Source organism: Phycomyces blakesleeanus (genome assembly GCF_001638985.1).
Source record: "Phycomyces blakesleeanus NRRL 1555(-) unplaced genomic scaffold PHYBLscaffold_1, whole genome shotgun sequence".
Lineage (NCBI taxonomy): Eukaryota > Fungi > Mucoromycota > Mucoromycetes > Mucorales > Phycomycetaceae > Phycomyces > Phycomyces blakesleeanus.
Window position 1 is genome coordinate 4,032,884 of NW_017265134.1, and position 17,114 is coordinate 4,049,997.

The 17,114-nt window shown below is 33.2% G+C and overlaps 4 protein-coding genes across 4 annotated transcripts; 3 read left to right on the forward strand and 1 right to left on the reverse strand.

The window, feature by feature from the left end:
• Positions 1-633: 633 nt before the first annotated feature.
• On the forward strand, positions 634-1,434 carry PHYBLDRAFT_162067 (hypothetical protein; the record flags this gene model as incomplete). Its single annotated transcript, XM_018434555.1, has 5 exons — positions 634-694; positions 748-749; positions 1,015-1,139; positions 1,228-1,262; positions 1,328-1,434. 5 exons carry the CDS (start codon positions 634-636, stop codon positions 1,432-1,434), a joined length of 330 nt encoding a protein of 109 aa, XP_018299496.1.
• Positions 1,435-1,765: 331 nt separating this feature from the next.
• On the reverse strand, positions 1,766-8,105 carry PHYBLDRAFT_71375 (hypothetical protein; the record flags this gene model as incomplete). Its single annotated transcript, XM_018442457.1, has 14 exons — positions 1,766-1,890; positions 3,117-3,173; positions 3,317-3,520; positions 3,674-3,747; positions 3,860-4,086; positions 4,292-4,403; positions 4,577-4,706; positions 4,844-4,962; positions 5,214-5,379; positions 5,523-5,657; positions 5,867-6,002; positions 6,066-6,205; positions 6,274-6,837; positions 7,172-8,105. 14 exons carry the CDS (start codon positions 8,103-8,105, stop codon positions 1,766-1,768), a joined length of 3,123 nt encoding a protein of 1,040 aa, XP_018299497.1.
• A 3,165-nt stretch (positions 8,106-11,270) lies between these two features.
• PHYBLDRAFT_139010 (hypothetical protein) lies at positions 11,271-12,578 on the forward strand (the record flags this gene model as incomplete). Its single annotated transcript, XM_018430130.1, has 5 exons — positions 11,271-11,523; positions 11,666-11,941; positions 12,007-12,050; positions 12,111-12,446; positions 12,516-12,578. 5 exons carry the CDS (start codon positions 11,271-11,273, stop codon positions 12,576-12,578), a joined length of 972 nt encoding a protein of 323 aa, XP_018299498.1.
• Positions 12,579-15,238: 2,660 nt separating this feature from the next.
• PHYBLDRAFT_71377 (hypothetical protein) lies at positions 15,239-17,065 on the forward strand (the record flags this gene model as incomplete). Its single annotated transcript, XM_018442458.1, has 2 exons — positions 15,239-15,392; positions 15,453-17,065. The coding sequence occupies 2 exons, from the start codon at positions 15,239-15,241 to the stop codon at positions 17,063-17,065; spliced, it is 1,767 nt and encodes a 588-aa protein (XP_018299499.1).
• Between the last annotated feature and the right edge of the window lie 49 nt (positions 17,066-17,114).

Sequence of the window (17,114 nt, forward strand, 5' to 3'; positions counted from 1 at the left end):
CATGCTAGAAATTAATTTTCGCAAGTAATCTATTATTTAAATTTCTGGCTCTTATACCCCTTTATGAAATATATATATTATATAAATATTTCTCCATATTTCCTTCTTTCCTTTTTTGTTTGTGTCTTTAATGGACTTCTTTACCATTGTCCTAAAACAAATATATTTTTGAGTGTCCGATGGTTCCGTGAATGGCCGACCATGACAAAAGAAGAAATAGAAAGAAAAAAAAAAGGCCAGAGAAGCATATTGTGACCTCTGTTTTTCATTTTTTATTTTTATTTTATATAGTTAGATTACTATTACAACACACCGCTAAAAACCCGAGAATTCAGGAACCACCAGAATGAAGTTTCCGGAAAATCTGTATAATTTCTACCCTTTTGCCTGTGTTTTTGATAATAGTTGAAATAGAATACATATCTTTTATCTATATTTATATAAAGTAAAATAAAAATCAAACAACCATTATGCTTTCTTTAAACAAATTTATCCGTACTGTACTTAAGAAATATGGATAAGAATAAGAAGACTTAAAATAGACAAGGTAGTTTAAAGAAGTCTATTTTTTTGCGCCAAGTCATGACAGAGAACCACGTGTAAATTGAGTTAAAAAGAAAGAGAGGGGAAAAAATGGGAACTAGCAGTGGTAGTGGTAGTGGTGGTTACGGTGGTTACGGTGGTTACGGTGGTGGTAATAGTAATAGTATTTTGTGGTTGTGGTTGTGATTATGGTTATGGTTTTAGTGGTATTGGTAGTTGTGTAGTAGTAACCAAATGGAAAGAAATAATATATATGTATATAAATAAATAGTAGCATAGATGAGGGAAGTAGGGTTTTCTTTTGCCACGTGTGGTTATGGACCCAGTAATGCCTCATGTGAAAGCACAGCCATACAATAGTTCAAAATGGTTTTTTTTGAAACCCTTCATTTTATTTGTGTATGTGTATATATGAGTATGTGTGTTTGTGTGTATAGATATAAATATAAATCTTATATATATATAAAATAGAGGTGTATACAAGACAACCTAAATGGAGAAATTGTATTCTTCAAAAGAGGTCATTTTCTCGGTCGATTGATCGTATCTTTTTACTCAATTTTGGTCTTTTTTCAGTATTGTCATGGTTATTGGACGTAAATATAACATAAAATAAAGTAGAGTATAATCTTTAATCGTGTATATATATTTATATATATATATATATATTAATACAAAAAATAGAAATAGAAATAAGTATGATAAAGATGTAATGAAGGGTTGGTTTTGTGGAGAAATATATATATATATAAATAATAAGAATACACATATAAAAAAAAAAAAGATCTTCGCACCAAATATAGTTATGACGGACCAGTGCACCAGCTCAATTTTTTTTTGAAATTTTGGTGTGGTAACTTGGGCGCCACTCCAAAAGATAAAATAAAATGATCAATCAATAAAAGAGAAAAAAAAAATGAAAAAACGATGTCCCTTGTGTATATGTATACTATATATTTCCCCTCTTCTTTTTCTTCTTACATAGAGATCTTATAGATCTTTAGATCAAATACAGATTATGAAACGTCTTGCTTAAATACCAAGATATCAAATAAACTAGTTTCAAGAAAAAAAACCCGTTTCAAAAAAAAGGGAGGAAATGAATGAATGACAAGAACCTCTTTAAATTTGACTAATAAACACATGAAAACATAATAGCTGTTTGTAAAATAACATGCACACAGCAGATACCATTTGTATTTCTTGCTTTTATTACCTTCTCTTAAATGCATATATATGCATGCATATTAATGACATTTCTATCTTTTGTTAGTTTGATTGATTTCAAATCATAAAATAATAACACGTTAGGACGATATCCTTTCTCAACCGCTTTATTATCTTCGTCTATTTTTTTTTGTTTTATATTTTGTTCATATATGGATATTGTGTCTAAAAGAAATACTAGTCCTATTTATATTTTTTTTGGGTTTTGGTTTTTGGTTTATCCTTATTAACAAGCTATTGCCATCTTATTGTTACCCTGATGATGTATTCAACCTGTGGTTATTTTAAACCCTTTAATATTACTCTTCTTCTTCTTTACATTAAATGTTTGTAGTGGTGTATCTAGGCAACGGATAAACATTAAAAAATAAGAAAAAAAATAAGGTTTATTTTTTTCTATATTTATTTTATTTTATCACCATCGCAACCATCACTCTATCAGATTATACAGTTTTCTTTTTTTCTTTTACCGTAACACAAGCCTTAGCTGAGCACAACATTTTTTTTTTGGTTTTCTTCATTCATGTTGGCGCCTTTAAACCCACACTCCATTATACTATGAAAGGTGCTACACTTCACCGCACTTCACTTTAGCAGAATAAAGTTGTGTTAATGACAAGAATGCAAATTTGATAGGTCATAGCTGTTGTTGTTTTCTTTTTTTTTAAAAAAAAAAACAACTTTTACTAGATTACAGCGCACTAGCAATACTTAAATCTATTTTCAAAATTGGCACAATAAAGAACTGTGCCTGTATATACTCCACAGTTTCTTTTTATACATATACACAACTGCCATAAAGAGTTTTATTACATAATAAAATGAACTGAAAAAAAAAGAGAAAAAAAAAGAAAAAGAGTTTCATTATCATTAAAATCGTAGATAATTTAGCATACCAGTTTTGTGCTGTTTCTTGTCATTAGTACAATAGAGTTGTGTTAAAGTCAAGTGCATTGAAATGAAGTGATATGAAGCACCTTTCATAGTGCGGTGAAGTGGAAGTTTAAAGGCGTCAACGTGAATGAAGAAAATAAAATAGAAAATATATAAAAAAAATGTTGTGCTCAGTTGGAACTCGTGTTACGGTAAAGATATCTAGCCGGTAATCATTCTGGAGAAAATCCTGTACTTTAAAATAAATAATTACGGGCATTTATTTATCTATACATGTACTTTATTTATTTATTAATATTAATATATACACACTTCAAAACCATCAAGATAAAATACAATACAATACAATACAATAATAAGCGTTGAATATTTTTGTTCCAATTGTTTCTTTTTATTCTTCGTCTTTATTTCTACATTTTTTTATGCAGACATTGATATCTGCATTATCTGACCCAGTAATTTGATAGCAAGTTGCTTAATCTCATCTTCATCTACGCCTTCCACAATATCTATATTAAAAAAATTAAAAAAAAATTGAAGAGGAATGTGTTTCAATTTAAGCTCTGTTTCAATTTTCCAAAAGATCATTTTTTTGTTGTTGATGTTGATGTTGATGCTGATGTTAATGTTGTTAGTTTTTATTTGTTTTTACCTTGTAACCATTCTTGAACACCAGCTAATTCTCTTGCAAATTGATTTACAAGTAATTCGGTTTGATCTCTGTAGCTTGTATTTAATATCGTGTCAATTCCAAGTAGCATTGAACGTTTCATCCCACGGGTACAGTTGGTGTAGCGCAAAGATGAACAAAATTCAAAATATTCTGTCACAATACGCCGTTTATCCACAGTGTTTGCTATACATTGAGCAAAGAGTGATAGACACAACATAAACAAATAATCATCATACCCATGGTCATAACCACCATAGCCATAATCGGAATAATATTAATATGAAATGATTTTGATACAGCTGGTTCTTCTTCCTCCTTTCTTCTTGGTCTACTTACTTGAACTATGTAGAATTATATTGAGTGTCATAATGAACCGTTCGGACAATAGTTTATCGTGTCCTATCCACCATCTATTTTTTTTTGTTGATAACGAGTAATAACCATAGCCATAATATTATTATTTTTCAGTTTGAGTAAGATTTAATATCTCTTTCTTCTTTTCTTTTCTTTTCTTTGCTTTACCTTGCTCTAGTTTCGGCACCCTCCCACCATCCAAGTAACAATGGAGTAAAGAAAACCGGCTGGGCTAGTCCATTGAGTCGATTTGCCTTTGTGGCTTCTTTACGCTTCCGTTCGATTTCAGTACTATGAGAGAACACCCTGACCGTTCCAGTCGGTCGGGTCAACTGGGTACCTGAAAGTGACCCAGGATCCTTTTTGTCAATTGCCTTGTCTAGAATATCCGTAACCTGAATATGCACACAACACATACACACAGACACAAAAATAGTAGATGATATCTATAATAAGTCCATGTAATTTCCCTTGCACTCTCAACCCTCGGAACTCTTCTTCCCCAGCTTTTTTCTCTCTCTTTTCTATCGCCTATATATCTATACCTATATCTATACTTATAATGATAATAACAATAACAATAACTTTTTTTTTACTTACCCTGTCTTCTGTCCAACCAGCCAATTCTCGTACAGAAAGTGCTATTACGGCTAGCAGCAGTTGTTTTTGACCATTTGAAGAGTTTCGATTGTATATTTGATCAATAATAAAACTAGAAAACAATACAAGTTTAATAACAAAATATGCAATATACAATAAAGTAATTTTTTTTAAATAAAATAAAATCAAATAACGATTGTATATAATATTAGTATCCTATTATACTCCTCTTATTATTCTTCTACGCCATCTATGACCTCTTTGCCTTATTCTTTCCTAAAGTACCTTGTCACTGTTTCGGGTGCAGCAACCACAAGAGCTACCAATGCATCTTGCTGTCGTTGTCTGAAATTGGTTAATTCGTACGTCTCGGGTAACCGAATTAGCAGTGAAGCCACCTGGACACAGTTTTCCCCTGAGAATCGTTTAGCCGTCCCAAAAAAACAAAAATATTAAGAAACAAATCCCCTCTTTTCTTGGTTTTTTTTTGTCTCAACCCCAATTCAAGATATCTCCGCCTGTGTTCAATTCAAGATATATTTTTTATTTTACCTATCTCACTTCCGATGCCTGCCTTTTGCCGGATAATCGTCTTTGCTGCACCCAAGCCAATTTCAAGCTTGACTGGATCGTCATGATCTTCAAGGTAACTGATCAAGTCAAGCATGTAGCTACCAAACAAGACAAATGAGTATCAACAGTAATATTAATATATATTATAATTGGTTAATATAACATAAAAGGTTTATGTGTAAAATGTTGTATGTATTTTTAGTAAAATTCATTTTAGAATTCATTCATGAATTCATGAATTCATTTACTCAATCACCAGTAACCCTTGTTCTTAATATTATTATTTTTTAACCTTATGTATATATATATATATATATATAACCTTTTTATACTTTCCCCGGAAACTTACGCTGGTTGTCTTACACTTTTGGCCTTTACCCTAACACCTTTTCTACCATTGCTACTGTTTCCACCACCAGGACCGTGAGCATCACCATCATCATCATCGTTATCTTCTTCAGATTCAGTTTCCATTAGGTAAGGCTCCAAATCAGATTCTTCTGATACTTCCGATTCTATTTTTGTTAGAATTTTTTTTGAGAATAAGGAAATGTCTAAATGCGTAAGTTTCCTCTAAATGATTCCTTATTCCGCCCCCACCAAATTGTGTGCGTGTGTTTTTTTATCAATCTCAATTGTTCTTTTTCTTCTATTTTACCATTTGGATCAAATAAGGCGTCAGGATCAAGTTCAGTTTCTTCTTCTGGTTCTTTGAGTTCCCTTTCTAATTCTCGATTAGAATCTTGATCATTTTCAAATAGGTCTTTTAAACACTCTTCATCGCATTTGGTTTCTACAATAAACAACATATATAAATTAATAAAAAAAAACAAATCATTCTGTCTTTAATCATATAAAATGTTGGAGCTATGGTAAGGCGGTAATTAAACGTCTTTTCCTTTTTTATATATAATATAATATAATAAAATATTTTTTAAATTTTATATACAGATATATAATTATTTTTTTACCCCAGATTTGTCGTTACTTTTTTTTTTTTACCTTGTTGAAGTGCATCTTTAGTATCGATCAAGTCCTTGAGTCGGAAGAGGTTGCGGTCGGTCTGTAAATCTAATACCCCACACGCAAATCGAGACTCTTTTGAATCTATACGCCCAGATACACTCTCCGCAACCACCTAATAAAAATTAAAATAAAATAAAAAATTAATTATATCATATTATTATGTAATGACACTTACTACTCCCAACTTGGCTGTACCAATGTCTGCGCTACCAAACCATCTGGTAATACCACTCATAAGAGAAGTACCTGAAACAACTTGAGCAAGACTATCTTTATCAAGATATCCAGCCAATATATTCAATGCTCCTGTAATATCTATAAAAAAAATTCAATTCTGTTCAATTCGATTCGATTCAATTCAAATGTATATAATATTAACTTACAGTGGCGTTCTTTTTCGCTGCTGTGGCGAATAAACACAGGATCTGTCCATTTCTCAATAACAGCTGTCAGTAGCTCAATTGTCATCGTACTAGTCTTCTCTGATAACCTCCACTCTTTTGAATCTTGGTCCCAATCAAGACCACTGGCAACAACAGCTGTCGCAATTGCCAGCCGTAGAACATCCGTGTCAGTCCATCGCACACCACAAAGTTCAAAGATTACATGCTTTAAAAATTCAATAATCCGTCGCTGTCTTTGCCTTTGTTGTTGTTGTTGTTTCTTAGCTGTGTCTGTTTTATCGACTAGAGAAGGCAAAGAGATAGGAGGGGAGGGTCCAAAAACAATAGTTGCCAAATCAACAACAACTGCCTTGATCACAGACCCTTTGATCGGCTGGGTCTTGTCGGTCTGTTGAGACATCAAGGTCTCATGGACAAAAAACAAGGTTGCTTTGGATAAGCCATGAGAAGTAGACAAACTTTCAGCATCTTCCCATAGCTTGGTCCATGGTGCTGATATCAAGTGTGCCAATGCGATTGGATATATAGTTCTAATGCATGTTTCTGTGCACGTACAAAACATATAAAGACATAAACACACAAGTATATACACACAAAAGTATACACACAAAAGTCCAAAAGTATACAAGGACAAACGCACGCACACCAAAATAAAGAAATAAAATGAAATAAAATAAAAAACACACGAATTATATACATGAAAATGGTATATTATTATATTATTATATGAAAATTTATCTGATAAATATATATAGGGATATGGATATATAATGGTTTTAAATTTTGTACAGAAACTATCGTTTTTATTCTGCTTCCTTTACTTCTTCTACTTATCTCTTTCTTCCTTCCTTTGTATTCAATTTAATGGATTTCTTACCTGCATAACCTTGACGGAGCATTTTGGCCAACAACTCGGCCATGAACCCAATACAACTCTTCTTATTCTTATCCTTATTCTTCCTCAATTTATTTTTATAATTATTGGTCGTATCTTTTGATACACACGAGTCCCCTTCTTCTTCTTTTTCATCATATTCTTCAGTCTCAATAGCCGCGTACGCCAATTGCCGAGACAGCACTACAAAATAATTTTTATCCAAGTACCATTCATTTGTCTCGCCGTATTTTCCTATTGTTTGGAGCCCGAATGCATTTCCTAAGCGTGCAGGAATTGAACATAAAAGAGTACATAAAAATTGAGAATCCATCATAGTCGTCGTCGTCTTTGTTGCTGTTGATTTTGGTGAATTATTAGCAGTAGTCAAACCGTTTGATCGATCCGTTGTATCTGTTTGACTTTTAATATAGAGCTTTAAAAGTGCTGGAGACACAAGATTCTTTATGAGTTGAGAGTAGATCTCGAGTGCACCAAGAGAGCAATCTTTTTCTGTCACCAGACACTCCAACAAGATTGTAAGACCTGTCAGAGCCATCGTACAAGACTCTTGCGCTTGTTTTTGTTGTTGAGATAAATTAGCTGTATGATTTGTAGTTGTATCGTTGAGATGCACAAAGGTTGATTCAAGTAAATTGCGGTGAGGACTAGAAGGACCGAGCGCGAATGCCCAGTGCGGAATGATCGTCTGGCAGACTACCCAGAGGTGTCGCTTCCAGGCCGGATGCTGGATGAGTTGAAGTCTTTGTTGAAAAGTCAATGAGGAAGATTGATCGATACCCGATTGTAACCATTTGAGAGGTTCTTCAAGACATTTAACCGCGATCTCGAATTGCGAGCCTGAATCTTGTTTGGCTTTTGTGTCAAGGGAATCTAATTCTTCCAGAGCCGTATGAAGGCTAAATGAACTGGACATATTTGAATATACAAATAATAACGTCTCTAAAGAAAATAAAGAAAAAAAACAAATATATATATATAGACAGAGCTGCCCTTGTTCAACTGAGGTATTTTTTATTATTATATATATATTTAAATATATGTGTGTTCAGTGTGGCAGCAACAGTCACCAATGTATTTAAACAACTGTCAATATTAGGGGGTCTCAACAGTCCTTTAAGCTTTTAAACTTATACTGAGTTTTAACGTAATAACCAATAATATATAAGAGCTATTGAGTGTTTTTGAGTACCCTAAATGCTTCTTTCAGTTTTATTAGGCATAGTAGTTGTATGGCATAAGCTTAAAATAATAGTTAAAGAAGCAAATATATTTTTCATCAATGCTTTATTAAATTTCAAAAAAAAAAAAATTAAGCAAAAATGTATTAAAAGTAAAACTCAGGATTTCTTTCAAGAGTTTTAATTTTTTTTAACGGTTATAGCTTAATCTCAGCCAATTATATTTTGAAATTTAAACTCAAAGCTTAAGTTTGAAAGCTTAAAGGACTGTTGAAACCCCCTATTATTTACAAATATAAAATATATGTAAATTACACGTTATCATTTTTCTAGTTTTTTTTATACAAAACATTCCCCAAGTAGCTCTTGTGATATCTCTGAAATTCAGTAATAAAAATGTTAATAAATGATATAAGAAAATGTATAGATGAGGAGTGGGGTTTACTAATGCTCTTCATGACATCTCATATAAGCTCATGTCAGTTCAGTTTGGAGAAATATATATTGGAATACTATTAATAAGATATAGTACAATACTAGAGTCAGCTTAAGTATTATTTTAAAATAAGAAGCAAAATAAAAAGAAAATCGGACTGAGTATAATGGAAAACTTTGGACCATTTGTTATTTATGTAACAAAAAAAAAGTAGACTAGTTATGTTTTAGCCGCACAAAAAATAAAGGCTTTGTCATTCAAACTTTATTGGTGTCTATCAATATTTATATATCGAAATATCAAAGAAAAACTAAAGAAAGAGGTTCAATAATGAGAGACTTTATAAGGGTTGGAGCCTCATTGACTACACGAAAATGATCATAAACAAATGACAAAAAAGATGTGGCTCTGAATCCGCCTTTTTGGAACTCAATAGAGCAAATTTTTGAGTGGGGTTGAGAGATAAAGAGATAAATACATTGTGATAGCCGTATATATATATATACGCATTTTCGATTAAAATTGACGAGAAAATCACAAGAGACATATACGAAATAGATAACGATAATAAGGATGTTATCCAATTTATTAGTGGGTGGCCACCACACACTGGGTTTTTTTTGATACACACACTTTAAGCTAATTCCTAAAGGTATACTTGTAACGTGCTTTAAAAAGAAAACAAATAAGATACAACCTCGGAATGCAAATGTACTTGTTTATATCATCAAACAAGTGTTTCATGTTTAGGTTAATACCCAGAAATAAACAAGTAATTATTAATTGATATAATATATTTTTCTCATTTATAGTATTAACAGTCTAATAATTAACGTTTAGTGCAAGGTTATTCATTTTCATTTGTATTCTTTTGATCTCAGTTTGTTTGTATGGTAATTCTTGATATTACTTATCTAAAAGGCTAGGATTGATATTTCCATGTTTCTTTTATATATATATAAACAAACAACATATTTCTTTGACGTTGCTGTTTCATTTTCTTCTTTGGAATTTTAACCTAATCTACAAGACCTAGACCGTTCTATTATTCCTAACTCATAATCAGATTCATTGTTTCTAGATATCATTTGCCTGTATTTTTTTTGAGATATCAATTATCCAATGTTCTGTTTTGTTGTGAGTATGTCAATTCAAGAAATCCGTATCTTGTCAAATAGGTGTTTAACTTTCTTGGCTGTCTCGATTGATTTCTAAAGATCCTCTCTATCAGTACGGTCACTCCTCGTACCATAAAACGTCTGAAACAACAGCACCAACATGTTAGAGTATCTTCAGCAGTGAGTTAACTATTTACTTTATCTAAAGCCAAGTATCACCACATTAGCTAAAGGAAAGGTAACCTTTCCCAGTAGTTCAATTTATATTTTTCTTTAAATAATTTTTTAGAACGTTTTCATCAATCATTTTTATCTTGTTAACTTGAACAATCAGATAAAAGATCGAACTGCTGGGGGTACCAACTTTAACTAAATAATTAAATTTAAAGTAAAAGTGGAGTTAAAGTGGACTGCTGAAGATGCTCTTAGGATACTAGTAGATAAATAAGCTCTATTAATCAAATACTGTCAATCAGTCCGATAGAAGTCAAAGCATTATTTATAATTAATAAATTTTTATCAATTGACTCTTTTTTTTAAAAAAATAAAATGAAATAAAGTATTTAAAGGAACTGTAACGTAAACATCTTGAATTGTTGAATATCTATTTCTTCTTACTGTTCTGTATTGTTAAAGCATGAGCACAGAGGAAGTATCATAAGGTACACACACATATGTATAAGGAACTTTCTTGAACACATTTGTGTACAATGTAGGACTTTATTTTCATATCAATGGACTCGAAAATTTAGAGTAGGGAAAAATGAAATGCTTGAACTTAATGCGATTACACTAAAAACCCGGAATATTTGCGGTAGCTATAGATAGTAAGAAAATACGAATACCTGTATTTTATAGTATTTTTTTGCTGCTGTTCATATTGAATTCAACATATCCATCTTACTAAAGATATCTTTTATCACCATCAGTGTAAGTCTATACAATATTTAAAAGATCGGTTTAAATGACATTTTCTTAATACAGCTATTTATGTAATACAGCTGAACTCATGTAATCCTCAAGATTGTTAAAGTTTTAATTAAACTAGTATCAATATGTACCATATTTTTCGGTTATAAAATCTAAAATCAATATAGTCTCGGAATTTTATAATAGCTTTACAGAAAACCAATTTAAAAAACGATGACCGTGACCTACCCAATGTTATAAGAGTCATTTGCATCTACGTATTCTGAAGAAGCGAGATAAAAGTCGGAGGGAATTTGTACAAAGGTAGAGCAAATAGCACCAAGACTAATTTACTCTAAATATACTAAAGAATTAATTCATATCTTATATATTTCTGCAGAAAATCAAAATGGAACTGGTAAGACTTTGTAATTTTTATGAATACCTGTAAATTCTATGATCTTAATATTCGAAGTTTAACAGATTCTTACACCTATAAAATTTCATATTACTTTGAAGGCATAAATGATTTCCTATCAGAGGACTTAATTGTTAGTTTTGAAGTTATATCAGGAGAGCCATTGTGTTTACTCCCCTTTGTCGACTTCTCGTCTTATCACGATTCTTCAGAGTTCTTTGATGTAGCGGTTAAAGTCATTAATACTCAAAATGAACATGATGTAGTAGCCGGTAAGCTTACTATAATACTAGACAAGTATATATGACTATATATAAAGTACTGAAACTAAACGTTTCCCCAAAAATAAATAAAGAAATACAAAATAAGTAGAATTTGAAAATCGAGACTTGTAGTGTCATAAAGTTATTCTAGCTGCCACATCTCCCTGGATCAAGACCCTTTTTACAGCTGAAATGAGAGACTATAATAAAGAAGATGTAATCATACGTGGTATATACCTGGAAATCTTTGAAAAGATTCTCATCTTTATACACTCTTCCGTGTATGACGTGAAAGACATATATGAAGTCTCCGAGATTACTAAAGCAGTTGACCAACTTGAATTATCTATCATTTGCAATATTATGTTTCGTTACTTGAGATCAAATATAGACATCACCAACATGTGGCCAGTCTGGGACTTGGCAGGTAAATTTATAATAATTAGGTTTAATAATTGCTTATGATTGAAAGTACTTTATATACCGTTTTAGTCAAGTACGAATGTAAAGAAACTGAGATTGCATATCAGAAAATTGTGAGGAGATAAGCCTGCCATTTGATCAAAAGCAACTATTGGCTCACACTTGATCCAGAGACTGTGATAAAGGTTCTTCAAATTGACCATCTTTCCCCGCCTGTTCCTGAACAAGATATCTATAATTCCATTCTATCATGGAGACAAAATGCTATTTCTGATACCAAGTCAAGAATTCCCAAAACTGTCAACCCGAACACATTTACTGATTCCGCAATTGTGAATCAAAACAATTCAAAGGAGACAAAGAAGTCATTGAAATCTTTAGAAAAGATCGAAAAGGCATTTATTGAGATGATCCAGCTCATTAGATTTAGTCAGATGTCTTTGGAGTATTTATTAAGAGACGTTAAGACAAACGAGATACTCACAAAAACAGACATTTGTATGTCTTCAGTAAGTTATGTATACATTTTATATTAAGTGCTATTTTGAGAGCTCAAACTTTATTATTTTTTATTACAGATTTCTCAAGCAATATCCTCAATTATCTGCAATAATCTATGTGCCGACTCTCGAAATGCTTAAGAGCACTCGTAGCTGTAGCACTTCAATTGGTATTAAATAAAGTGCTCACTCATAGGCCACACTGGAGATGGAAAACATCAAAAAACATCAGGGTAAAACTTCAGTTGCATAATAGGGGGTTTCAACAGTGCTTTAAGATCTTAAGCTTAGTCTCTGAGTTCAAATTTCAAAATATAATTGGTTGAAATTAATTTATGATCATTAAAAAAAAAGATTAAAACTCATTAAAGAAAACCTTCGAGAGTTTCAAATCTTTAATACATCTTTACTTTTTTTTTTGGAAATTGAATGAAAGCTTAATGCAAATATCTTTTTCTCTTTCAATATTATTTTAAAACTATACTATATTATTATAATGCCTAATATAACTGAAAAAAGCATTTATGGTACTAGAAATCACTCAGTAACTCTTACGTATTATTAGTTACTGCTTTAAAAATTAAAGGACTATTGAAACCCCCAGTATATATACTTTTTTTTTATGAAATGGTTTGGTGTATAGATACGACTAAGTAATAAAATTGTTTTTGAATAGTTGCTAAAATATTTGCTTTTAGTATAGAAAGTATGTTTCCCTAAGTCTTTCTACAAAATCTCACAATAGTCAGATTTATTTAAGCATAGCCACATTGCTATATTATAAAGAATCAGTACACAAACCACCTGTCTAGCTTTCATCCCAAAGAAACAACAACAAAGCAAAAGCCTTATTTTTGTATGTAAAACACTTATATATCCACACAAGTATATATTGTACAATTCATTAATTACATAGCAGAAAGAAACCACATTTTCTGTTTGCTGTTTAATTAGATTATTCTGCTCTTGTCATTATCTTTACTTATTTTCTGTAGATTAATGACTTTATAAATCGAAATATACGAGCTTATAAGCTAAAACCTGTAAAAGTTGGTGTATTATATCTATTTTTCTACGACGTACTTCTGGATACTATTGTTAAACAAGATATCTTCACCTAGACTTTTCTATAAAAATGATTACAAAAATAAATAAACAAAGATATGATTTTGAATATTCCACTATTATTATCATATTGAGCTTTGACTATATATATATAAAGCTTTAACTAAAGAAGATTTAAACACTTGGCCATAGTTAACCTGAGAAAAAGTATTTATATGTATGCTCTAATATGCAAAAAGTACATAAACATTATCAATTATAAATATTTGATATATACATATGAAATCTGGGCTGTCCATGTTTCAGTACACGTTCTCAAAGCTCAGCACCACATTTCTACTATTGATCAGTACTAGGTTGTCTCAAGCGGCTAGGATTTCTTTTTTACTTTATATATATATATTGCATTATTTAGATTTAGATAGAGAATGTTACAACACAGACTTTGATTTGTATTTGTATTTGTATATCAGCATGGTCTAAAGTTTCACTTCTAAGATAATACATTGATTCAAGGAATATAACAGTATTCAGCATAGGCATTAAATAAGACACTTAATGCATTTCCAGACATTCAAAATAGCCAAGTAACTGTACAGTAATTAAACAATGTAATTTTTAATTTTGTATTAAAAAAACTAAAGGAAAATTTTATATTGTAAGGTTGAGCTGATATTATGTAAAAGACAGTAAGAAAATAGCAATAAGACTGTTTGTGTAGAGTTGAAAACAAAAACCCAAGAATAATATTAGTGGAATCAAATGTTTTTCTTCTTTATTTATTACAGATAGCATGTCAGTATTCAACCAATATATATCTTTGATAATACAGTTCAGCTTATATTTATGGTCTTTCAGGCTGATCAAAGTACACAATAGTTGATACAGACGTATATCATTCCATCTTCAAGATCTTCCAATAGCCTCAAAATTTTCATACTAATATTTACACAAATTATGTAGATCATTTTTCTTCTCTTTAGTTTGAACATCCCTGATAATATATTTTTGTGACATTTATTACTAGGAAATACGTGGTCTCTTCAAAAATGAAGGAGATACTCTCAAAGAGTCGGTAGATTTAATCATACCAGCACTGGCCTCAAGTGATAGACACAAAATAATTTTCTTTCACTCTAACATTCTGAAAATTGCCTGTCTATCAAAGTCACTAGTTACTTACTTGTTTTCCTCGAGTCCATATACCTAATCACATTATATAATCAGAGCACAGGTCAGCTTTGAGTAATAAGAGGAAACAAAAACCCACGTTTCTAGACTTTGATAATAACATTTAGCTACAAATAATCTCAACTATTTTCTTTAAAAGATATCTCAGCTTTTTATAATTCTTTACTTATTTGCTTCAACATTCTCTCTCATTATCTAGTCATTTTTAAAAGGAAAAATTCATTGCTTTAATACTTTGGCACATTTTTAGGCGATATTTAATTTAATTTTTTTGTCTTAAATTAATCTTAGCTGCTAGAATTAAATCACTACTCTTTACTATATACAGATCATTACGGAAAGAAGTGAAGATCAAAAGAAATGTAAAGAAATCCTCCTAGCCACAATGTCTTGTTACATAGTTGAATGAATAATGTAGTAGCTGTCACAAAAAAACAACAGTAGCAACAACAAGGAATTATGGAGACAAATTGTCTATAAAAGAAGCATCAACCTTTCAATTTTTTCATTTTTTCCCTTATACCCCTCTTCCCGCAATCTCTCATATGCTTTCCTATCCCATCCAACTTGCCTTGCAGACCTTGTGTCTTGCCTCAGCCTTTCTTTGCGCACTGCTCTTTGCAGCTATATCCTCTCTTCCAGTCCCCTCTGTGTTAAGCATGGGCACATCTTCATACCAAATGAGAATAATCCACAAAGGTAAGCCAGCCGTTGATCACAACAGCATAAACATAAATACTAACATTGACCATATTTCAGACGGTGAAGGTTGCTTGCAGTCTTTCTGTACTTCGTCGGAAGTATTCTCTTCTGGTCCTTTACGTAGTGGTTCTCATGGAGAGACTCTAGGTCCTATGTCTTGTCCTGCTATTTCTTCAGAGATAAAAGGTGCCGGTGATGTCGAAGGTCTTTCTCGTTCTACTTCCATAAATCAACAGAACAGCGTCTGCCATTGGATGAACTCAACAGTTCATGAAGATGACAAGCGTTCCCATATGGATCGAGTGGCGTACATTCCAGTACGTCATGAGAACCAGGGATCCAAACGCTTGGTCCGAACGAGACTCCCTTATTATGGGGAGGCTCTGGAGGAGCAGATGTTTGAGGTGCCAGTCTCGAAGGCGAACCCTCTTGAGCCCATTGGGTTAGCTCCAGAGCCATCGAAAGGCGATACCCAGGGCGAATCCCATATCAGTGGCTATGACGAAGTCTGTGTCGGTGCTCCTGCAACTGAGTGTTCCCTTGTTCTACCCTGTCCCTTTGAGCAAGGGACATTCAATAGACACAGACCAAGTCACCCACTGACTGACGAACTTCCTTCCTCTGGCCAGGATATGATCCTTTCGGAGATTTCTGATCTGGCATCCTTGTTTGAATTCATGTCAATCAAGGATGACAGTGAAGACCTATCGGCCAGTCAGAATCAATTTGCGAGCGCTGCCCAACAAGTGGGTGCTGTTGGAGCAGAGATGGCTTCGGCCATGGAGTACTGCTGGCACAGCGAAGATACTGCCTGGTTTGAGGAGATTCCTCAGTGCCCTGCATTGGTCGGGGGTTTCTTTGCCTTCGTACAAGAAGAACCCATGGACTTAGTGTCCATTTCTGATGCTCATTTGGAGCAGATGATGACTGATGCAGATGAAGAAGATCTCGACTGCTCCATGAGTACCATCTCTGAGTCAGAGTCTTCTGAAATGCCTGACGTCGAGTATGACGGTGTCGTTGTTGCGGGCGTCTCCACAGCCTGCTGGTACAACATTCATGGTGAACTTGCGATGGTTCCAGAGGACTTGTGTGGCGACAGTCCGATGGACCTCGCCGTTGAGGTAGTTCCAGGGATCGAGGGCAACCTTGATCACTACCGAGACGATTGCCTCATGTACTGGGATGAAAGCCTAGTCCCAAAAGGCTCTCCCATCATGATGGCTACCATGTTTCCTGATTCTGGTGTGGCTGGCTCTTTCCCACTAAATCAGGCAAACATGACCAACAAAGGCGCGACTTGTGTCCCACAGCAAATTGCAGAAGATCTCGTGTGGAGCCCAGAGGAGGAACCAAGAGTACCATCTTCCCCTCTTCTCCCCGGATCTGATTCTGGTGCTGACCTTCCTGGTCAATCTGGCATGTCCTTGCCAGAGGTTGAGGCACCAGAGCCTACCACAATTCCTGGTGTTGTGGTGTGGCTGACTACCGCTCCCAAGAGTCCAGTAGAAGTCCTAGAAGAAGAAGGTGAAGAAGATGATGACGATGATGACGAAGAGGACTCGGATGAGGGATATGAAGATGACGACGAGGGCGTCACCCTGCAAGACTCGGCGTTGGCAGATCTCCTTGCTGAGTTAGAAGAGAGTGACTTTGACGATGAAGCATGAGATGCCGGGGTCAGCAGGCGGTAGTCAGGTCCCCCTTTACGTTCGGTTC